We start from the raw sequence: 24,027 nt of genomic DNA, 5'->3' as shown, positions 1-24,027 counted from the left end.
TGTGCGGGTCCTGTGGGTGGCGGGTCTTCACAGGAAAAACAAAGAGACTCAGGGTACTCTGGAGAAAAGTCATTTTGGTAATTTCGCCTTTCAAGGTGGTCTGCAGTCTGTGTTTTGAAGACCTGGCTGACGGAGAAGCTTCTTCGCTTGGGGTTACCATCAGTGGAACCGGAAAAGCGCACTGGATGGTAAGGGAGTCCCTCCCACGCTGTTTTCCCTTGTAAAAACAGGTAGGATTTTCCTGAAAATTTCTTCAGTTATGAGGACTTGTAGGGGGAGCTGTTTACATGCACGAGCCCAAAGAGAACGAAGGTCGCACGGCTCTGGGACAGAGGGCCGGGAACCTCGAGCATCAAAAGGGCGTCTTATTTGTCAGTCACCCTTGGGCCACGTTCTGTCACCGGTGTGGTGGCTTTTAGCTGCGAACAGGCTCAGCCTCCCTCGGGCATGGCCAACTCCTTTCAGAAAGGGTAAGGACACTGCTTCCTCAGACAGCGCCAAGGCGAGGCCCATGGGGGCCTGGGGAGCTCGGGCGCCGCAACCGACACACGACCTCGTCCTCCTCGGGCCCCGCAGGGCCGCGCCGGCCTCCGCCCGACTCTGCGCCCCGGGACGGGGAGCGGGGGCAGCCGAGGCGCGCCGGGAGGGGGCTGGCGGAGGCAGCGCGGTCGGGCCGCTTCAGGTTTCGTCCTGGAGCCGGTGGCGGGCGCGGCGGCGGGCGGGCCTGGCCATGTGATGCCGCGGCGGGGAGGTGAGCAGGCGGGGATCCAGTGGCAGCCGGCAGGCGCGGCGGGAGCGGGGGCGGCCCGAGCTGCGGGCGCCACGGGCCGGCTCCGGGAGCGCGCCCGCGGCTCCGCCCCCTCCGCGTTGGCCCCAGCTTTGCGGCCGCCGGGCGTTGGCAGCTTCGGCGAGAGCCTTCCCGGCCCTGGGCTGCGGCGGCGGCGGCGGACCTGGGCGCGTTCCAGAAGCCCTTGGGCAGGGCGCGCGGGGCGCAGCGCCTCGCTGGGGTTCCGGAGGCTGTGGGGGCCCTAGCTCCAGGTAGGTGCTCTTCAGGGTTCCATTCCCCGCGTTTCCCTGTAGCTCAGGGCAGAAAAGTTTGTTCCCTTCGCCTGAGTTCTCTGTCCCAGAAATACTCTCTCCAGGGTACTGGGGGACGCGAGGGACAGCTGAGGTGGACAGGTGGGTGCTGCTGTGGTTTCAGTGGCGCGAGGGATGGCCGCCGCCTCCGGGTCCCTCGGGGACAGCAACAAGTGCAAAGGGTTGCACAGTCCAGCGCGGCGGCGGCGGCAGCTGCGGAGCGTGGGGTCGCTCGCGTCGCGCGGCCTGGAGCGCACAGAGAAGGTGGCGGTCCCTCTCCTTGCAGCCCCCGCCGACTCCGCTATACAAGGTCCCGGGATGGGCGGGTGGAGGGAAAATTCCCCCCAAGGAAATGCACCCTTGCCGTGGAGAAGGGGGTGTCTCGAAAGCTGGTTCCCCATTGGTGTCTCGCCTCTGGCGTGAGGGTTCTTGGTGGGGCTGGGGCTCCCCAGAGAGCAGACTAAGCTCGTGCTACCAGCGCTCTCACATTTATTTTTTTTATTTATTTATTTATTTTTTTTTTGGTGGAGATATTTGCTCGTGTTTTCAAAGGAATCTGTAGTTACTTGATTAGGAGGAGGCAGTCGGCATTCCGTCGAATCTTACTCTTAGGGATTCATTTGCCCCTTGAATACCTGGGATGTGGGTGAAAGGTACCCTAACCTTCTCGTGCTATAAGTTTCCTTAGGGGTCATGATGATGGGCTTGTGCACCGCCAAGGAGGCATCCTTTTCTGTCGAGGCTGTGTGGAAGCTGGGTGCTGAGGCCGCCTTGGAAACCTAGCTCTGGTTTCCCAGACGCCAATTAGATTTCCAGAAGAGAATCCATCTGCCTCCCTAGGAACCCACAGCGTCCCCCTATTGGTTACTGCGGGGTGGGTCGAGGAAAGGCAGCAACATCTGTGTTTGCGCAGCTTCCTCTCTTTGACCCCTGCCTGGGTCTGGACAAATCCCTGCAGACCTGGAATTACGGAGGTTTACCACCAGACCCGCGGCAACTGGGTAAGAAAGGAAAAAACAAAAAACCAAATCTTAAAACAGGGACAACAACCAAAACCCCTCATCATTTATGGTCCCAGGGAGCCTCTCGTTTTCTGAAGCGTTGTCATCCTGTGTTCTTAGGCCCTGAAACTGTCAGGGAAAGTGAAATCCCGTTTCCACAGCAAAAACAGAGACCTGTCCTTACTAGGTTTTGTAGGTTGTCCATTGCACATGACAGTCCAAGTACCATGATAACCCGCAGGGTTTCTAGATATATTTTGGGTTTTACATATATTCTTAAAACATCTTTGTATTTGCCTCCTCTTCATTCACGGCGGAGCTAACTCCTTTGGAGTATTTAGAGGATAAGAAATGAGTACTGCAAAAACCCTTGGAATTTATTTCTACAACGTAGTATTTCAATACTATGAAACTCTGCAGTGAAGTTTTTGTGGGATTATTGTGCTCATATAACTTTGATTAAATAGAAATTTGGATCACCTCAGACCTCAAGTTTAGTGGTTAGAGAAACTGAGGCATGCAGGTAGCTACTGGGTATGTGACTGGAATGTCCTGGCTCATATTAGAATGGAGAACAGAGAATTAGTGTTTGTTCTGCTTTGGACTGCTTTCTTCCTTGTAACAACCATATAACCTGGCCAACCAAGAACAGGTTATGTAACAGGTGTCATTAGACTTTCCTTTGAAGCACCTGTACTGCCTTTAAGTTTAGAAACACTTAAAAGAGGAAAATGGTATATAAGGCTCGATGAAATTTCATCAGGGGCCTCATTTGGGGTTCACACCTTTATTTTTTTATTTTTATTTTTTAAAATATTTTATTTATTTGACAGAAATCACAACTAGGCAGAGAGGCAGGCAGAGAGAGAGGAGGAAGCAGGCTCCCTGTGGAGCAGAGAGCCCGATGTGGGGCTCGATCCCAGGACCCTGGGATCATGACCTGAGCCGAAGGCAGAGGCTTTAACCCACTGAGCCACCCAGGTGCCCCCACACCTTTATTTTTTTTAAATCATGTGAGTACTGCAGAAGAGTTTAGAATACTTTCTCATTGTACTTTTCTGAGAAAGTTCTGTGGTGGCTCAGACAAAGTAGGCAGAAATTGCAGGTGAGTTCTGATACATGGCCTTTACTATATGCTATATGGGAAAGGGAAAAGTAGTCTAAATGGGTATTAACACTGGAATATGGGCACCTGGGTCGTTCAGTCAGTTGAGTGTCTGTCTTTGGCTCAGGTCATGATCCTGGGGTCCTGTGATCGAGCTCTCTGCTCGTGGAGAGCTTGCTTCTCCCTCTCTCAGCTCAGTGCTCTCTCTCACTCTCTGTCAAATGAATAAATAAAATCTAAAAGATAGGTAGAGCAGCTGGTAGAGGGAGAGGGAGAAACAGGTCCCTCACTGAGCAGCGAGCACAATGTGGGGCTTGATCCTTGGACTCCGGGGTCATGACCTGAGCTGAAGGCAGGTGCTTAACCAACTGAACCACCCAGGTGTACCAATAAATAAAATCTTAAAAAAACCCCAAAACCCTGGAATACAATATTTATATTAGTCATTGTGTTCAAAAGTAAATACTCTGTTGGTACTTAAGCTCTAACGTAAAGTCTGGTCAGAGTTTATGACAAGTAGACTCTGCAGAAAAATGGATGCTATAAATATTGGAAAACCTTTTATGATTGGGGCTTGGCTACCATGGTACTGCCAAATAACTCTGGTAGAGGATGGTAGAGCCCAAATTACTCTCCAGCTCCCAGGCTTACTAATTTTAGTATGCTTTAATTTACTGATAAGCTAGGATCTAATTGCTGTAGGTTTTATCTAATAACATTTGTACTTAGATTGCTTTAGCCTAACAGAGAAGCTATAGGATAATTCTTTCATGTGACTTTGGTACAAAGAGATGGGTCAGGTTGGGTAATTGCTATTTTGGGTTCAAATTTCTGTTGATTTCAGATCTAAGGCATTACTTTTCTGATTTTAGAGTTTTTAGGATCTGTTGCATTTTCTTTTTTCTTTTTTTTTAAAGATTTTATTTATTTATTTGACAGATAGAGATCACAAGTAGGGAGAAAGGCAGGCAGAAAGAGAGAGAGAGGAGGAAGCAGGCTCCCCGCCAAGCAGAGAGCCCGATGCGGGGCTCAATCCCAGGACCCTGGGATCATGACCTGAGTGAAAGGCAGAGGCCTTAACCCACTGAGCCATCCAGGCACCCCGAGCATTTCTTTTTTTAAAGATCTATTTATTTGAAAGAGAGTAATGCACATGAGCTCACTGTTGTTGGGGGTGGGGGGTAGTGTAGGAGGAGACAGGGACAGAGAATCCCAAGCAGATTCCCTATTGAGTGCAGAATCCTTGCAGGGCTTGATCCCAGGACCCTGAGATCATGACCTGAGCCGAAATCAAGAGTTTGAGGCTTAACCGACTGAGCCACCAGGCACCCCAGGATCTATTGCATTTTGACTGGGCTTTTGCACACTTGACATTAAGACATGTGACTGGTAAAATGCCAGTACCTTTATATGATAGAGCATCTTAATCAACTGTAATTTTTTCCTTAATTTGATCTTGGACAGTAGTAATTTGCTTATTTCTACCATTACTGTTCCTGGACTACTTCTCCTGGATAACCAAGATAATGAGATTTGACATGATTTTTTAAATGAGGGAAAGCAAAAACATCATGTAATTGAATATTGGGCATTTGTTCCAGTGATCTTCATTATGAACCCTTTTATCAAATGGATTTTTATTCTTCAGAGGTGATTTTTCCTTAAATTTTCCCTCAATCTCAAGTTTCACTTGTGTAAGAAATTACTGTGAAAGTAGTTTCTTGAAAAGGAAACCCTGTATGTTTGAGTGAAGCCCAGCAGAGGTGGAGATGGGCAATGACATGTTTGCTTTTCTTGGTATCATGTCCAGAAGAGACCCTCTAAACCAGCCTATTTCACGTGGTGGACTTTGAGAGGTGTGCACATGACCATTTTACTTCAAACATACTTAAAATGTTAACTAACTGTTGAAATATACAGACCTTCCTTTACTATGTTAATCAAGAGGTAAATTGCCTGTTAATGAAGTCATGGTTTAGCTCCCAGTTTCACTGGCAAACATAAGTTACCATGCCATTTGTGGCTTAAAGCCTGTTCCTTTTCTTCCATTGCTTTATAACTTAAAGAAATTCCTTAAAACTGCAACAAAGTGAATCACAGTGAGGACCCTGAAGCCAGACTGTCAGACAGCCTCAGCTCTGTCCTGGCTGTGTGACCTCTCTCTACCTGTGGTTTTCCTTTGGTGCAATGGGGATAATCATTAGAACCTGCCCGATTGGGTTGTTTTGAAGATTCAGTGAGTTAGTTTACAGAGAGCCTCTAGAAGTGCCGGGCAGAGAGTAAGTTGTAGAAAACGTTGGTGGTTATATTTATAACAAACGGAAAATAGGCAATTAGAGTTTTAGCTTTAGCAGGTTTTTCTGGTTTTAGATGGCAGTGGGAGGTCAGCAGGAAAGTACACTAGACTGGGAGTCAAGGATGGGTTTAGCCTGTGATCTCCCAACTGTGTGACCCTGGGCAAGTGTGACCCCTCTTGGGGGTCTCCATTTCCTCTTCTGGTAAAGCAGATTAGACTGGATAGTCTCTAAGGCCTGCCAACCCTTATGTTGTAAACTAAAGAAATTTGGAAGGTGGGCATTTGTCAACTCAGCCTTTTTATCTTGGGCAACACTGCCAGGAAGATACCGTCCACAGAGTTGGTACAGTATTTGCAGTGGTCACTGAGCATTTTGATGGGATTATGGACTATTAAGACCATTAACCTACCTCAACTTGCTCACCAGCTAGTCATCAGGTTGAAATGACTGAGTTATCTTTCTGGACTTAGTCCAGAAAGATTTCACACATGAAAGTCTAGATCTCATGCATGCAGGTCATAGGTTACCCTGCTCCCTGTATTCTGAGGCACTCCCCATGTTTAAAAGGGGTGGTGTAGTCCTAGGAAGCCAAGAGGCAAGCTGGCTAGTGTTTTCTGAATTTCACAATAAAAATTCCACACCTGATTCTGTACTTCACCATTAGCCTTAACAGAGATACCGTGACTAGACGGACTTGCAGCAAAGGAGGTTGTGAGAACTAAAAAGTATTGGTGAAGATCAAGAGGTTTCCAGTGGGGCAAATTTCTGTCTTATGTGGCCCCTTCCCACTGTTTGTTTGCATTATCTTCTGGTTTTTGTCTGTTTCCCTTCTTTACTTTGTCCAGCCTCCTGGTGCTGTGTGACCAGGTGTTGGTTTGAAATGGTATGAGGTGCTCAGTGATTGAAGTTATGTGCTCCTCACTTTGAGATCCAACCCAGGATTCCAAGTGTGATGGTTTGGTGGTATCATCTGGATTTAGAATCTCCGGTGGGCCTGGCCTTTTTGAAAAAAGGTGATATGGCTGGGCTTGCTAACTACTTCTGGAAACTTGAGATGTTTCTGGCATTCTACATTTGAAAGTATTCTGGAAAGAGTAACACTTGGTTTTTCTCATGGACTACTTTGTCCCTACGGGCATGTTACTCGTCTCTTGTGACCCCTCTGCTTAACTACAAATAATAACTACCTATGGACTAGGTTGTATACTTGCTAACCTCTGTGACCTCATGTTTGGTCTTTTTTCCTTTCTACCTAAAATCTATTGCAGGCTTCAAAGCAAGATCAAGCATGCTTCTGAAACCTTTGACCAACTTTCCCTTCTGAACTCATTAATATACTGCTGGTCCCTCTGATTCATCATTGATCACCTGCTCCTGTGTTCATTATGGTTTCCCATGTGTTAATCTTGACTTTCAGCTTAACTGTAAGCTCACTGAAAGCAGGAACCCTGACTCAGGCTACTGTGTAGGGTGCTCAGATCAGAATATGTTCGTTGATAATTTTGTGGTCATGTCAGCAAGTCTTTTTAATTCACAGCAAAGGCAAATGGCAGTGTTTCCTGTGTAGTGGGTTTGGGTTTCATTGGAAGATACTGGTTTGCAGGAGAAGAAAGGGAAAGGTTGCCCAGGAGGTTAGATGACTAGTCCTTCTCAGATGTAAATGGGCAGTTCCACAGGCAGTGTTAGAAATTGTATGTTCAGTCTGGGAAAATGAATGCAGCTCTTGACTAGAGTCAGAGCCTTAGGATTGAGAGAAAGCTGAAAGTTTTCTTTTAGTTTCTCACAGATGCACAATCCCTCTGTGTAGCATACTTATGAATATTTGACCACTTGAATACTACTCTTGAATACTTGGAGTGATGGGGAGCTAATACCATAAAGATACCCCGACTTATCTTTTTCCCCTCTCAACTTGATTGGTAAATATAAATGTATATATTTAGAGTGTCCACTGTGATGATTTGATACATATGTTGGGGAATGAGTATCAAGATCAAGATAATAAATCATTATGTCATCCAGTTAAGTTCTTTGGGTATGTGGTATGAATGTTTAAGATCGACTCTCAGTAACTTGAAAGTATGCAATACCGTATTAACTACAGTACTCTATTAACTATAGTTAGCATGTGGGATATTAGATACTCAGAACTTAACTGTTATAGGTCAAAAGGTATAAAATTTGAGTTCCATCTTTAACTTTCCTCATTTCCCCCAGCCCCTGACAACCGCCACCATTCCACTCTGTTACTAGGAAATTAGGTTTGTGTGTTTTTAAAAAAATTATATTTATTTATTTGATAGAGAGACACACAGTAACACAGAGAGAGAGAGAGAGAGAGAGAGAGAGCGCGAGCCAGCGCACAAGCAGGAGGAGTGGGAGAGGGAGAAGCAGGATTCCCGGCAAGCATGGAGCCCAGTGTGGGGTTCGATCCCAGGACTCTGGGATCATGACCTGAGCCAAAGGCAGACGCTTAACAACTGAGCCACCCAAGCACCCCGTGTTTTTTGTTTTTTTTTTTTAATTAAAGATTTTATTTGTTAGAGAAAGAGAGCCTGCAAGCAGGGGGAGGGCAAAAGAGAGGGAAAAGCAGACTCTCCCGCTGAGCATGGAGCCTGATGTGAGTTTCCATCAGAGGGCCCTGAGATCATGATCTAAGTTGAGGGCAGATGATTAACGACTGAGCCACCCAGGTGCCCTTCACTGTAGTTTTGACTTGCCTTTCCCTGATAAGTGGTGTTGAGCACCATTTCATGTACTTATTGGCCATTTGTATATCTTTAAGAAAATTTCTATTCAGATCTTTTGAACATTAAAAAAAAAAAGATTTTATTGATGTGGGGGACGCCTGGGTGGCTCAGTTGATTAAGTGTCTGCCTTCAACTCATGTCCTGATCCTGGGGTCCTGGGACTGAGCCCCACATTGGACTCCCTGTTCAGCAGGAAGCCTGCCTCTCCCTCTGCCTCTCCAGTTGTGCGAGCTATCTCTCAGATAAATAAAATCTCTCTCTCTCTCTTTTTTTTTTAAGATTTTATGTATTTATTTGTCAGAGAGAGAGAGAGGAGGAGGTAGGCAGAGGGAGAAGCCGGCTCTCTGCTGAGCTGGGAGCACAATGTGGGGCTCAGTTGTAGGACCCTGGGATCAGGACATAAGCTGAAGGCAGAAGCTTAACTGATGGAGCCACTCAGGTGTCCTGGGATGTTCTGTTATTCTGTAGGGTTTTTTCCCTGTGCAAAAACTTTTGGGTTTGACAGATTTCCATTTCTTTGCTTTTGTGGCTCTTGCTTTTGGTGTTTTATCCAAAAATCTTCACCAAGGCTGATGTAGATGTGGGAAACAAAGGCATAAGGAAATGCAGATAAAATTAAATGTCCATATAACCTGCAGCCCATTGACAAATACTTAAGGCAGGTGGAGTATAATGTTTCTCCAGGAAGCTCCTGTCTTAATGTTAACGCCTTCCTAGACAGAAAAGCAACCTTAGCTTGACAATACGAAGGCCTCCCTCATCCTCAGAGTCCTCTTTAGCGTATGAAAATCCTTTGGAACTTCCTTTATCTTTCCCTCAATCCCAAAGTGTATAATCAGTTGCTCCACTTAATCCTGGGGCAGTGGGCAGCAGCTCTTTCTTTCTTAAACTCTTACTTGTTTGAAAGACAGAGAAGAGAGCACAAGGGGGTGGGATGTTGGGGAGAGGAAGAAGCAGGCTCCTGATGCGGCGGGGCTGGATCCCAGGACTCTGGCATCATGACCAGAGCTAAAGGCAGACACTTACCCTCTGAGCCACCCAGGTGCCCTGGCAGTACCTCCTTCTGCCCACGGGTCCTGTCCCCGTGCTTTAATAAAAGTACCATTTTGTACCAAAGGCATCTCAAGAATTCCTTATTGGTCATTAGTACTGGATCCCACCAAATCTCACCAAAAAACATTAAAAAATGACATCAAAGAGTTAAGGAGCTGTTTCCCCTATATTTTCTTTTTTTTTTTAAAAAGATTTTATTTATTTATTTGACAGAGAGAGAGATCACAAGTAGGCAGAGAGGCAGGCAGAGAGAGAGGAGGAAGCAGGCTCCCTGCGGAGCAGAGAGCCAGATGCGGGGCTCGATCCTAGGACCCTGAGATCATGACCCGAGCCTAAGGCAGCGGCGTAATCTACTGAGCCACCCAGGCGCCCCTCCCCTATATTTTCTTGTAGGAGCTTTCTGGCTTCAGATGATGTTTAAATCTTGCAATTCATTTTGAGTTAGTTTTTGTGTGTGGTTTGAGATAGTGGTCCAGTTTTTCTTTGCAGTTTGTTGGTTTCCCCAACACCATTTATTGAAGAGACTGTCCTTTCCCCATTGTATGTTCTGGAGTCCTTTGTTGTAAACAAATGACCTTAAAAGCTTGGGTTTTTTTCTGGGATCCCTGTGCGATTGATCTATATGTCTTTTTGTACCAATACTATACTATTTGAGTGACTCTAGCTTTTTTTATTTAAATATTTTGTTTTAAAATAATCTCTGGCTCAATTGTACAAACCCCAGATCAAGAGTTGCACGCTCTACTCACTGAGGCAGACAGGCACCCCTGAATGACTGCAGTTCTGTAATGTAGTGAGTGTTCAAGAGCGTGACCCCTCCAGCATTCTGGTTCTAAGATTGCTTTGGCTGTCAGGGTCTTTGTGGTTTCATACAAACTTCAGGATAGTTTTTTCTTTGCTTTGCTTTGCCCCCCCCCTTTTTTTTTTTTGAGAAATGCTATTGGGATTTTGAGGGGGATCATGTTGACTCCATAGATGGCTCTGGGTGTGTGGACATTACCAGTATATTGACAACATTAATTCTTCAGCTCTGTGAACATGGACATCATATTTAATTTTTTTTGTCAAAGTCTTATATTTTTTGGCATATAGATATTTCACTTTCTCATTGAAATTATTCCTATATGTCTTTTTTGGTGCTATTGTATATGGGATTTTTTTTCTTCCTGTAGTTAGTTTTTAGTGTATAGAAATGTAGCGGGCTGGGGCGCCTGGGTGGCTCAGCGGGTTAAAGCCTCTGCCTTCAGTTCAGGTCATGATCCCGGGGTGCTGGGATCGAGCCCCGCATCGGGCTCTCTGCTTAGCTGGGAGCCTGCTTTCTCCTCTCTCTCTGCCTGCCTCTCTGCCTACTTGTAATCTCTATCTGTCAAATAAATAAATCTTTAAAAAAAAAAAAAAAGAAAGAAATGCAGCGGGCTGCACTGCAGAGTATTTTGTACTCTGCAAAATTTACTGAACTTAAACAGCTTTTGTATTTTGTTTATTGTTTTCTGTGGGGTTTTTTTGGTATAGTCCTTTAGGATTTTCTATAACAAGATTGTGACATTTACTATTTTATTTCATCCTTTCTATTTGAGTGCCTTTTTTTCCTCTTGCCTAACTACTGTAGATAGGATTTTTAGTACTTAACGTTAGACAGGAGTGAAAATCATGGGCATCCTTGGTTTGTTCTTGATTTTGAAGGGGAAAGTTTTTGACATTTTACTGTTGAGTATGGTGTTAGCTGTGGGTTTGTTATATATATTGCTTTTATTATGTTGAGGTGTATGTTCCTTCTGTATCCAGGTTGTTCAGAGTTTTTATGAAAGTTTGCTGAATTTTATCAAATGCTTTCTTTGAATCTTTTGAGACAGGTTTTCTTCTATTAATGTATCATAGTTATTGATGTTTTTAATGTGTTTGTCACTATTTATAGAAATAGTGCTTTTCTTAAGATTTTATTTATTTATTTAACAGAGATCACAAGAAGGCAGAGAGACAGGCAGAGAGAGAGGAGGAAGCAGGCTCCCTGCTGAGCAGAGAGCCTGATGTAGGACTTGATCCTATGACCCTGGGATCATCACCTGAGCCGAAGGCAGAGGCTTTAACCCACTGAACCACCCAGGTGCTCTGAAATAGTGCTTTTCTTAGAAATTCTTAGACGTGGTTTGCTGGGGGCACCTGGGTGGCTCAGTCCATTAAAAATCTGCTTTCAGTTCAGGTCATGGTCCTGGGGTCCTGGGATAGAGCCCCACGTCAAGCTCCCTGCTCAGTGGGGAATTTGTTTCTCTCTGTCTGTCTGGTCCACCCCCTCCTCCCCATGCTTTCTTAAATAAACAAATTTTAAAAATCTAAAAAAAAAAAAAGGAAATGCTTTTGCTGCATCCCATAAGTTTTAATATGGTCTATTAATAATGTTTCTCAAAATATTTTATTTCCCTTTTCATTTCTTTGACCTACCGGTTGTTCAGAAGTGTGTTATAATTTACATTTATTGTGATTTTTCTCTCCCCACCTCCAACTTTCTTCCTTTTAACTGATACCTAGCTTTGTACCTGTGTTTGGAAATGATACTTGATATTTCATTGTTTTATATTTGTTAGGACAACTTTTCTTTTTTAAATGTTCTGTTCTGCTGTTGAATGGAATGTTTGTATACGTAGGTCCATTGGCCTGCAGTGTACTTCAAGTCCGCTATTTCCTTATTGATTTTTTCTGTCTGGATGATCTATCCATTGTTGGAAATGGGTTACTGAAGTCCCTGGTGTTACCGCTTTGCTGTCTATTTCTGCCTTCAGATCTGTTAATTTAATATTTAGGTTTTTTTTTTTTTAAAGACTTTATTTATTTGACAGACAGAGATCACAAGTAGGTAGAGAGAGAGGTGGGGGGGAAGCAGGCTCCCGCTGAGCAGAGAGCCCAATGCGGGGTTCGATCCCAGGACCCTGAGACCACGACCCGAGCCGAAGGCAGAGGCTCAACCCACCGAGCCACCCAGGCGCCCAATATTTAGGTTTTTAATATTTAGGTTTGTGCCTGGGTGGCTCCGCTGGTTAAGCGACTGCCTTCAGCGCGGGTCATGATCTCGGAGTCACTGGATCGATTCCCGCATCAGGTTCCCTGCTCAGCGGGAAGTCTGCTTCTCCCTCTGACCGTCTCCCCTCTCATGCTCTTTCTCTGTCCCTCTGTCAGATAAATAAAATATTTAAAAATTAAAAATAAAAAAATTTAGGTTTTCTAAAGTAGGCACACGTGTAATAGTTAAATTGTCTTGATGAATTGACCTCTCATTGTATAATGACCATATTTGCCTCTCGTTATAACTTTTGGTTTAAACTTTGTGTCATAAGTATAGTGATCCATGTTCTCTTTTAATTTCCATTTGTGTGGAAAAATTTTCTATCCTTGCCCTCTTAGCCTATGAGTGTTCTTAAAGGTTAGTGAATCTTACAGGCAGCTACAGTTGGGTTTTGTGTTTTTTGGTGGGGGAAGAGTCCATCAGCTGCTCTTTGTCTATCAGTTAAAAGCATTTTCATTTAGCATGATGTAATGTCCTTATTTCTAGATACAAACTTATTATTGGCTTTCACTTAATTGCTTTGTGATTATTTCATATATCCTTTTTTCCCCTTCCTCTCATGTTGTCCCTCTTGGTGAATTAATGAAACTTTCTGGGGCTCTCCTACGGACCTTTACCCTGTGTGGTGAAATCCTTTTTGGGGGATTGTTTTTGGTACCAAGCTACTGTGAACTGGCAGAGTGGAATGACTCAGGTAGGGTGTTTCCTGTGTTCCTGCTGTGTGACCAGCCTCCATTTTCTTTTAGCTTCATAGTGTATATGTATGTATGTGTGTATTTTTAATGATTTTTATTTGAGAGCAAGAGAGAGAGAGAGCACAAGCTGGGGGGAGGAACAGAGAGAGAGGAAGAAGCAGACTCCCCACCAGCAGGGAGCCCTATGCAGGGCTTGATCCCAGGACCCTGAGATCATGACCTGAGCTGAAGGCAGAAGCTTAACTGACTGAGCTATAAAAGCCCCCCTACCTCCATAATGTTTCTGTTGCTTTTCATTGTAGCGCAGAACTTTGCTGGAGCTATTTTTTATTGGTTTGTAGTTGTTTGACAGTTTCATTGTTGGGGGGATGAATGTTGGGACCAACCTCTTAGTTCTCTATTCTGCTGATATCATGCCTCACCCACCTCCCCTCCTCCTACCCCCTCTCCCCGCCCCACAGGTGTATCTTTGGAAAGGTTAAGCTGTTGCACTTAATAAGGAGGAGAATTGTTTTTATCATAGTTTGCTGATGAGAGGCCATTCTGAACAATTTACTTTCATGAGAGCCCCTTAGATTGATTGATTGCTTTTTAAAGAATATTTATTTATTTGTCAGAGAGAAAGCACACATACAGGGAGAGGGGCAGGCAGAGGGAAAAGCAGGCTCCCTGCTGAACAAGGAGCCTGATGTGGGACTTGATCCCAGAACCCTGGGATAATGACCTGAGCCTAAGGCAGACGCTTAACTGACCACTCAGGCGCCCATATAGCCCCTTATATTTAAAAAACCTTACATATCCTGCCTTTAAGTCGTCTTCTTCTTCTTCTTCTTTTTTTTTTAAAGATTTTATTTATTTATTTGACAGAGATCACAAGTAGACAGAGAGGCAAGCAGAGAGAGAGGAAGGGAAGCAGGCTCCCTGCTGAGCAGAGATCCCGATGAGGGGCTCAATCCCAGGACCCTGAGATCATGACCTGAGCCGAAGGCAGAGGCTCAACTCACTGAGCCACCCAGGGGACCCTAAGTTTTTTAATTTGGAAAAGAAAGACTTTTCATCTTTTGTTAAGATGACGGGGATTGTGACAGGGATTTTGAATCCTCTCACTACCCCTGGATACTGAACATATTCTAATTTGCTGTATTCTTAAAGTGTAGTCCTTTCAGATGGTGTGGGACAGCACAGAACGTGGTAGAACCATTCGCACTCTTGCTTAATACCCACCCCGCCGCCCCCAAACTTCTACCTTCTAGGAAAGCAGTAGAGCCTCAGGGTTAGCATGATAGCTGCAAATGAACTTGAGGAGACTCAGGGTTCTGCTACTTCCTACCTTGTCCTGGATAAATCACCTAACCTTTAGCCGACCTTTTTAGCTCTTTTTCTCATAGCATTGTTAGAAGGATTCCATAAGATAGTCTGTGGGAAGTGCGTAGCACAGAACCGGGAATAGAATAATTACTCAAGTGAAGGCATTTGAATTATGGTACTTCTAAGTAGTGTTAGTGACTCTTGATGGTCAGTCATCTCAAAAATTACCAAGTTTGATTTTTAAAATTTTTTTTAAACACATGTTGCACTGAGCCTTATCTCTTCTTTTACAGACCTTTACAGGGGATTTCTTAGTCCTAGGCCTGGAACTGAGTTTCTCAGATTTATCTTCCTGCCTTTAGCCTTTTGCTGTTTTAGATTGTTAAACTTATTCACTTCTCCTTTTAGTTCCAAGTTTTGCACAGGTCTGATAGGCGTTTCTTTAATGCTTTAATGAAAAAAAAAAAAAAAACACTCTTATTTAGTAAGAGGTCCTAGTTCTAAGGTCCTAGTTCTGAAGACAAGGTAATTTGGTGCATCTGTACACATTTTGATTTGATGTTTGCCAATTTCAGGTAGAGTTCAACTAATTACTCTTGTACTAGTATCAGATTTTTAATCTTCTGTCTTTTCATAAGGATCTATACAATACCCAACAAACCTGCATCTCTAGTATATGAAGTTAGCAGTTTAGTAATTACATTTTGGAATGAGGTTATATTCTCAAGTGACTTCCTCTTGAGAGAGTTGCCGCTGTCTCTTCCTTAGGACCCTCAGCCTTCTAGTAGTCTTCTCTAGGACCTTGTTTAGGATCAAAATGAAATTCCTTGAATCCATAGCTTGTAGAATCTGCCCTTTTGAAAATTGGAATGACTTATGCCTGTCTCCTGTGTGAAACCTGTCCTTTTCGACAGTTCCTGATGGATTATGGTTAGGAGACTGCATAGGATTCTTCTTCACACGTCCAGAAGCCTGGAACTTAGAGCAGCTTGATATTTCTTATGATGGGCTTTCCACCTAGAGATATTCTTTCTCCCCTTTCTAACTGGAAATCATTTCCTTCAAAGAGGAGATGAATTTTAAACAGAGAAGAGTTCTTTTTGTCATTCATTTCACACCAGTCCTAAGCAGACCTATGTATCCCTTCCTCCACTGTCTGGTTTAAACGTACATTGACGCTGCTATACCAACTTGACCAACTTGAGGATAGCAGTGTCTGTCTTGAAGATATAGTTTCAGTATAGTTATGTGTAGAAGCCTGTGGAAAGAGCTGCATGCTTAATTTTTTGAAACTGCACTGTGTATAAACCTTCTTTCAGCTAACATCTTTCATTAAGATAGAAGTGTTTCCAGGGGCACCTGGGTGGCTGAGCAGGTTAAGCCTCTGCCTTTGGCTCAGGTTGTGATCTTGGAGTCCTGGGAGGAGTCCTGGGATTGAGCCCTGCATCGAGCTCTCTGCTTAGCAGGGAGCCTGCTCCCCCACCCCCCCCCCCCGCTTTGCCTGTCTCGCTGCCTACTTGTGATCTCTCTCTGTCAAATAAATAAATAAAATCTTGAAAAAAAAAAGTGTTTCCAAAAAAAAAAAGAAAAATCCCAATTTTTAAAAAATACTTGACTTCCGCCTCCACCCCCCAACTTAGGTTATTTGGGGATTTGGTTTGTCTGATGTAACTCTTGACACCATGACACTGTAATTATTTGAGGAAAAGAGGCAGGGAAGAGGGTTAAAAAAAGCCATTTTTAGCTTTGTATGTGTGGAAAACCGTAGAAGCCTGCCAAACAGGAGGCCTGCCTTCCGTCTTGAACCCCAGAATGTGAAGATCTGTCCGTACATCCATAGAGCGCATATCTTTTCCAAATGGGATGGAACCAATCTTTTCCAGTTGATGATGTCTATGAACTGTGATTCCTTTAGGCAGTGGTTTTATTGACTGTTAATAAAGGTGGGTGGAGGTCGAGTCTGGAATGGGATGAAATGGTGAGGGAAGTTAGGCCAGATGAATCATTGTATAGAAAGTGTAATCTATCTCCCTTTAATTCAGAAAAAAACCACTTTTATAAGAATCAGCTCATCTAACTTTTCAATGTAGACTTTCATGTACTTGCCAGGTTTGCAGTTGGTCGGAAGTTCTCAGGGATGGACTTCTCAACGTGCTTTTTATACTGGTTCCCACAGCCCCTGGCAACTTAGCAAGTTTCCTGCTGACCGCTCCTCATTTTTGGAGGCAGGAGACAATGTACACAACCTGTTCTTAATGTTTTAATAGGCTTTTAACTGATGGATTATTAAGGGGAAATAGAAGTAATTGTATGTTTTTCTTGTCACACCGAATTGTTCAGTAAAACTTGTTTCTTTCATTTGATTGCCAGAACTATTGATATTGTCCTCCTTGAATATCAAAGTATTAAAAATCTTTAAAGTCTTAGCCATAGGAATTTTAATTATTCCTTCAGCAACTTGGACTGAAATAGTTTATTATGAGATGAAGTTCTCATGTCTTCTTTTTTAGCTTTACAAAATTTTAAAATTTTACATAAGAAGATGCAAATAATCTATTTCACATATAAATTAGGTTGTTTTTCAATAAAAATGAATAATCTATGCTTTCTTATCTACAGAAAATCTCAAAATAGCTTTTACTTGGCTTGTCTTACAAAAACAGGAATTTTTAGTAGGGAAAACCCAACTTTATCATGAACAGTTGAAGGAAAATCGCATCTTGAAGAATGCCAAGCATAATTAAAATATTGCAGAATATACCATTTTGAAAAAGAGAATGACCTGTGCCTGTCTTGTATATTTGAATCCCTGTATCATTCTCTAGTTCCTGATGGATTATGGTTGGGAAATCAGGGTGTATCCCTTTTGTATTATAAAATAACAAGCATTTTGCCTTTTCACATTGATAGAAGGAAAATTTATCTTCATGGGCTGTTTTTTTCTTTATTGATAGCAGCAAAAATTAGAAGTAGACAAAATGTCGAGATTTAAATGAACCGAACATGTTTTTTAGTGGGAGTCCAACATGACTGCTGGTGGTTTGTGCCATTCATTTTAACTCTGGTAGTAGACTCTGGGGAAGAAGAAAGTTCTTACAAGGACTTAATCTGAGTGTAACAAAAGCCAGACCAGAAGCAGAATTTGGGTTGAAATCTTAGCCCTGCCACTGACATACCAAGTAGGTCATGTGGCCTTTTTGGGTTGCTGGTGACCTCATTTGAAACCCAAGAGTTTGAGTGAAGCCCTTCTCCATGGTGTGTCCCATTCCTAGACTTTATTTCTGTGGTGTTAAAGTTGGTGTCTTAAGCATCCCTTCAGTCACTAGCATCATGCTTGGTTCCCAGAGCACTTCATAGCACTTAGTTGGCAACATCTACATGGTTCAGAAAGTTGGGTTTGATGATGCTGCTCATGTGTTCTGTCTAATACAGGGAGAAATACTTGCTCATACCCTGAGATTTCCGGTATTGTTGTTTGTACCTCACTGCTCAGGAAGTATTTGATCAACCAGTAATAATCCAATTATTGTTAGTTGAATTCTAAGATGACTGAAAATGGATATTAATTTCACCTTAGATGGAACTTAATGTCTCTCTATATCAGTTCATCTAGACTGGGTGTAGAATATGTCCTGCACGGCTTTTTTTTTTTTTTTTAAAGGGTTCCTTATCGGGGCGCCTGGGTGGCTCAGTGGTTTAAGCCGCTGCCTTCGGCTCAGGTCATGATCTCGGGATCCTGGGATCGAGTCTCGCATCGGGCTCTCTGCTTGGCAGGGAGCCTGCTTCCTTCTCACTCTCTCTGCCTATCTCTCTGCCTACTTGTGATCTCTCTGTGTCAAATAAATAAATAAAATCTTAAAAAAAAAAAGGGTTCCTTACCAGATTAAGAAAGGATTTAGTTTTTATTTTTTTTAATTTAATTTGTTTTTATTATTTCTTTGACAGACAGAGATCACAAGTAGGCAGAGAGGCAGGCAGAGAGAGAGAGGAGAAAGCAGGCTCCCTGCTGAGCAGAGATCCTGACGTGGGGCTGGATCCCAGGACCCTGGGATCATGACCTGAGCCGAAGGCAGAGGCTTTAACCCACTGAGCCATCCAGGCGCCCCCTGCATGGCTTTTTTGATAATGCCGGTTTTTAGCAAAAATAAAGTTTATAATGATTCTTTCTCTTTCCTTCCCTCTCCTTTTTCTCCTCTCTTCCCCACTCTTCCTTCCTCCTACCTTCCCTACTTGTTCTCTTAAAACTTCTTTTGATTTCACTGTTTTCCTCAAAAGGTTTGGCAAACTTCTCCAATCTCTATTATTGTATGTACTTCCTGACTAGTAATACCAGGGAAAACAAACGTATCCTCTTAAGAATGGGGATGTTTTTAAGGCATGACATTCCTTCTCATTTTCAGTGAACCTCATGGTAAAGATAACTTGTTGGTGTTTTGGAAATTGGACATGATTCTGTTGGGGATCTTCCTTGGTGAATATAGGGGCTCTAAATCTTCAGGAGTTCTTTTCGAGGTGTTGGCACTCAGGAGTGTTGGAGAGTTACACTTGAGTTTTGAGCTTTCACTGAGTTGAGTTTAGTACTGAGTAACTATTCATTACTACAAGGCAGGCACATACTGGGTGCTAGAAGCTTAGGTAAGAGGCTTGGAGGGAGCATTTGCGGAACTCATAGTGCAGCCCATTCAGCGGCATTAATGCAAATAAATGTGCTGTGGTGTGAGATGGTGTGGGCAGGGCGTTCTCAGCACTCTAAGTAAAGCCATTTTTCTGGGACCCATACCTAGTATGATGGGGACACAAGTAATGTCCAGTGTTTCCTGCTGTTCCATTGTTCTAGATCTATATTGTGCATATGTATTTTCTTTGGTAATACTGAAAATTAGCAAATTGAAGAAATAAGCATTTTAATGAAAGTCTGTATGTAGGAACTCCCAATTTTATTTTATTATTTTTTTGAGCTTTTATATTTGAGTTTATTCTTCATTTAACTTTTAAAACACTACTATAGTTGAATATTAAAACAAAAACAATAGCAAGTAGTGAGCTATGATTATAGTCCTTCACTCATTCACTACTGCACATAAAATGCCAGCCGTGTTATTCACTGGCCCCATTAAGAGGTCTGACACTGAACACCACCCCTGGGATGATGTTCATCATCCTCATATGCTTCCCCATTGTAATGGCACCGTCTCTCCTGATTGGATCAAAGTCCACCAGTTCTACCTGGTCCATTTCATCAGTCTCTTCTACTTCCTTCCTCTCAGGTAGGAGTTTTTCCAGCAAAGAGAGTTTATCAGGAGACAGAAAGCCATTCTCAGGAAAGTTTACCTTAAATTCGATGATGAGGCGACCTTCTCATATGGTCTATGATAAATTGGCATGCCTTCATTTAGCACACACTTGGTATCTCCACGCTTGACAATTTGACCTGGATGAGAGGTGATGACAATGGTTCGGTTGTCAAGAGTAGATATTGGCTTTTGAAAACCGCACAGTGCTTCAACCAGCTGTATGTCCATACACATGAAAAGGTCTTCTCCTCGCCGAGTAAAAACAGCATGGTCCTTCTGATCTAAAACAATGATAATATCTCCTGGTTCCAGTCCTGGTTCTTGGTCTCCTTCACCATGGAATGTTATCCTCTGGCCATCTTTCAAGCCTTTGTCAATATGAACTTCTAGAATCTTCTTCTCTCGAACTATCTTCCTTCCATTGTAGCTTTTACATCTATTTTTAGGACTGATCTGTTCCCCATGGCCCTGGCATTCCATGCACACAGACTGAATTTGGTGAACCATTCCAGGTCCTATCTGGTGAATTCTTTTTTTTTTTTTTTTTTTAAATATTTTATTTATTTGACAGAGAGAAATCACAACTAGGCAGAGAGGCAGGCAGAGAGAGAGGAGGAAGCAGGCTCCCCGCGGAGTAGAGAGCCCAATTCGGGGCTCCATCCCAGCACCCTGGGATCATGACCTGAGCGGAAGGCAGAGGCTTTAACTCACTGAGCCACCCAGGCGCCCCCTATCTGGTGAATTCTTATTTGCATTCCAGTACCTCGGCAATTGGGACAACACTCAACTGCTCCTTTCTTACCACCTCAGCCTTCACATTTATCGCAAATCACATTCTTTTGCAGAGCTAGTTTTCTTGCTGCACCATTATATAAATCTTCTAAGGTTACTGAGAGCTGATGCACAACATTTTTACCTCTCCTCTTTCTCTGCATTCTTCCTCCTCCTGCAAAAAACATATCAAAGATGTCCCTGGGGGAGCCAAAACCACCACCAGCTCCACCTTCTTTAATTGCCTGTTCACCTCCTTTGTCATATAATTCCCTTTTCTTTGCATCAGAGAGTACTTCATAAGCTTGAGAAATCTGTTTAAACTTCTCTCCTTCATTTGGATTCTTATCAGGGTGGTACTTAAAGGCCAGTTTCCTGTAGGCCTTTTTCAGTTCTTGGGTGGCATTGGGTTTGACCCCCAAAACATCATAGTAAGTGGTTTCTTTCACCATTTTCTACAGCCGGTGAGAGGGCCGAGGCCGATGTGGGGAAGAGGGAAGGAGCGTGTTGCTGGGCGCAGCTCAGGTAGCCGCCGCTGCTCCGCGTCTCACGGAGCGTTCTGGAAAGTTCCGCCGGAACTCCCAATTTTATTTGTAAACTGTCAGGTGGCAAAATTTAGTCGCAAACTCTTGAACTGTAAAATTTATGCATTAAGCAAATATCATTGTGCTACTTTAAAAAACACCCTTTCCAATTTGGGCTTATATTGTAAATACTTACCCCTTCATGGTTAAATAAGTTAGAAACTTGAAGTTAGTCAGAAAACACTTTCATGTTCTGTGTTTTGGCAATATGCTTGTAATAAGTTTACATGTTGAATTTACATAGTAAAACCTAGCTTTGTATACATTCCAATTACAGACACTTGAAAATTGAAGTGATTTTATTTTATGTTATTTTTAAAGGTTTTATTTATTCAATTGACAGATAGAGATCACAAGTAGGCAGAGAGGCAGGCAGAGAGAGAGAGAGAGGAGGAAGCAGGCCTCCTGCCAAGCAGAGAGCCTGATGCGGGTCTTTATCCCAGGACCCTGGGATCATGACCTGAGCGGAAGGCAGAGGCTTTAACCCACTGACCCACCCAGGCACCCCAAATTGAAGTGATTTTAAAGAATTCTGGAAATTTCAGTGAGTTGTGTTCATGTATCAAGATCAAACTGATTCTAAAGTTTCTACTAGGAGACAGCTTTCAAGTCTAGGGCTAAGCACTGCACAATTCTGAAATCTGTCAGTGCCTTAGCTGAAATTAATCTAGGGGAGGTAAACGATACTCCCTTACCTTGCCTTAGTGACACTGAAGAGTACTCTTGTGCATATGGTGAGCACATGCTGGTTTTTACTTGCTTTTGGGCACAGGAACATTTGAACAGTTTAGTAATCAAAACTGAAAATCCTGTGCCACAACTAAGTGTCATTAAAGCTATGGAGCATTTAAAGTTGTACAGCATTTAGAAGATACTGATGGAATGAATCACCACCTCCTGTGTTGTTTTGACAGGAAGTGTATCACGTCTCAATAATTTCCTTAAAAATTTTTCCTGCCAGGTGCCTGTTTTTCTTCTTGTAAACCTGTTTCCACAGAATGCCAAATATGTGGTTGATTTTTCCCACTGATGCCTTTTGACGATTCCTTGTCCTTGTTGGGGATATCAAGTGAGTTTTTGTTGGTAATGAATTTAAGGCTTCCTACAGGGAAGTGAGGAGGAGTAGCTGCTTTAGAAATGTCCGGCCAGGATGGTTTTAGCTGGTGAGGAGATCGTTTTAAAACAGTTAAAACGTAAGTATTGGCAGACCCAGTCTAATATCAGATAGACATGAAGTATTACCTATCTATGGAGAGGTTAAAGTAGATTTTCATTTTCTATTTTTTGTTTTTTATTTCAATTTCAGTATCATTAATATATAGTGTTGTATTAGTATCAGGTGTATAATATAGTGATTCAACAATTCTATACATTGCTCTGTGCTCATCATGGTAAGTGTACTCTTAATCCCCATCACCTACCTCCCTTCTAGTAACCGTCCATTTATTCTCAATAGTTTAGAGTCTGTTTCTTGGTTTGTTTTTCTCTTGTTTTTGTTTGTTTGTTTTTTTACTTTGTTCATTTGTTTTGTTTCTTCACTCCATATGAGTGAAATCATAGAGTATTTATTTCTCTGACTGGCTTATTTTCTTAGCATTATACTCTTTAGGTCATCCATGTTGTTGCAAATAGAAAGATTTCATTCTTTTTTATGGATGAATAATATTTCTCTCTCTCTCTCTCTCTGTGTGTGTGTGTGTGTACACACACATCTTCTATATCTATTCATTTATCTATGGACACATTGGCTGCTACCATGATTTGGCTATTGTAAATAATGCTGCCATAAATGTAAGGGTGCATACATCTTTTTTTTTTTTCTTTAAATGAATGTTTTGGTATTACTTGGGTAAATACCCAGTAATACAATTACTGGATTGTAGGGTAGTTCTTTTTTACATTTTTGAGGAACCCCCATACTGTTTTCCACAGTGGCTGCACCAGTTTGCATTCCTGCCAGTAGTGCCAGACAGTTCCCCTTTCTCCACATCCTCACCAACTCTTGTTTCTTGTTTGGTTGGTTTTAGCCATCCTCACAGGTGTGGGGTGGTATCTCATTGTATTTTTGATTTGAATTTCCCTGATGATGAGTGATGTTGAGCAGCTTTTCATGTGTCTGTTGGCCATCTGGATGTCTTCTTTGGAAAAATGTCTGTTCATGTCTTCTCTATGTTTTTGAATTACTTCTTTTTTGGGTGTTGAGTTTGATACATTCTTTATAGATTTTGGATACTAACCCTTTATCCCATATGTCATTTGCAAATACCTTCTCCCATTCCATAGGTTGTCTTTCAGTTTTATTATTTGTTTCTTTTACTGTGTGGTAGCTTCTTACTTTGTTGTAGTCATAATAGTGGATTTCTTATTTTATTTCTCTTGCCTCAGGAGACAAATCTAGAAAAATGTTGCTATGGCCATTGTCAGAGAAATAATTTCCCTGTTCTATCTTCTAGGATATTTATAGTTTCAGGTCTCACATTTAGGTCTGTTATCCATTTTGGGTTTATTTTTTTGTATCGTTTAAGATAGTAGTCCAGTTTAATTCTTTTACACGCAGCTGTCTTGTTTTTCCAGCACTAATTGTTGAAGAGAGTGTCTTGTTTCCATTGGATATTCTTTCCTGCTTTGTTGAAGATTAGTTGATCATAGAGTTGAGGGTCCATTTCTGGGCTTTCCAATCTGTTCCATCGAACGATGTGTCTTGTTTCTGTGTGAGTACTACTCTGTTTGGATTACTGCAGCTTTGTACTATAACTTGAAGTCCAGAATTGTGACACCTTCAGCTTTGTTTTTCTTTTTAAAGATTGCTTTGGCTATTTGGAGTCTTGTGGTTCTCTGTAAATTTTAGGATTGTTGGTTCTAGTACTGTGAGAAAAGCTGTTGGTATTTTGGTAGAGGTTACTTTAAATCTGTAAATTGCTTGGTAGTATGGACATTTTGGTGGGGGTAAGATGGATATTTTAACAATATTCTTCCAATCTATGAGCATGGAATATTTTCATTTGTGTCATCTTCAATTTCTTTGATCTGTGTT

At 42.6% G+C, this 24,027-nt stretch overlaps 1 protein-coding gene and 1 pseudogene across 1 annotated transcript in view; one reads left to right on the top strand and one right to left on the bottom strand.

Moving 5' to 3' along the window:
• The first annotated feature begins 735 nt into the window (after positions 1–735).
• ARHGEF28 (Rho guanine nucleotide exchange factor 28) overlaps positions 736–24,027 on the top strand; it is a 329,197-nt gene continuing 305,905 nt past the window's right edge. The window contains 2 exon segments of the mRNA XM_045999285.1: positions 736–981; positions 984–1,038. Of these exon segments, the coding sequence (XP_045855241.1) occupies positions 736–981; positions 984–1,038 (301 nt within the window).
• LOC123938172 lies at positions 19,305–20,892 on the bottom strand (annotated as a pseudogene).

Source organism: Meles meles, chromosome 3 (assembly GCF_922984935.1).
Source record: "Meles meles chromosome 3, mMelMel3.1 paternal haplotype, whole genome shotgun sequence".
Taxonomy (NCBI): Eukaryota; Metazoa; Chordata; class Mammalia; order Carnivora; family Mustelidae; genus Meles; species Meles meles.
Note: the sequence above shows the minus strand (reverse complement) of the source record. Positions and strands in the feature narration are given on the sequence as shown.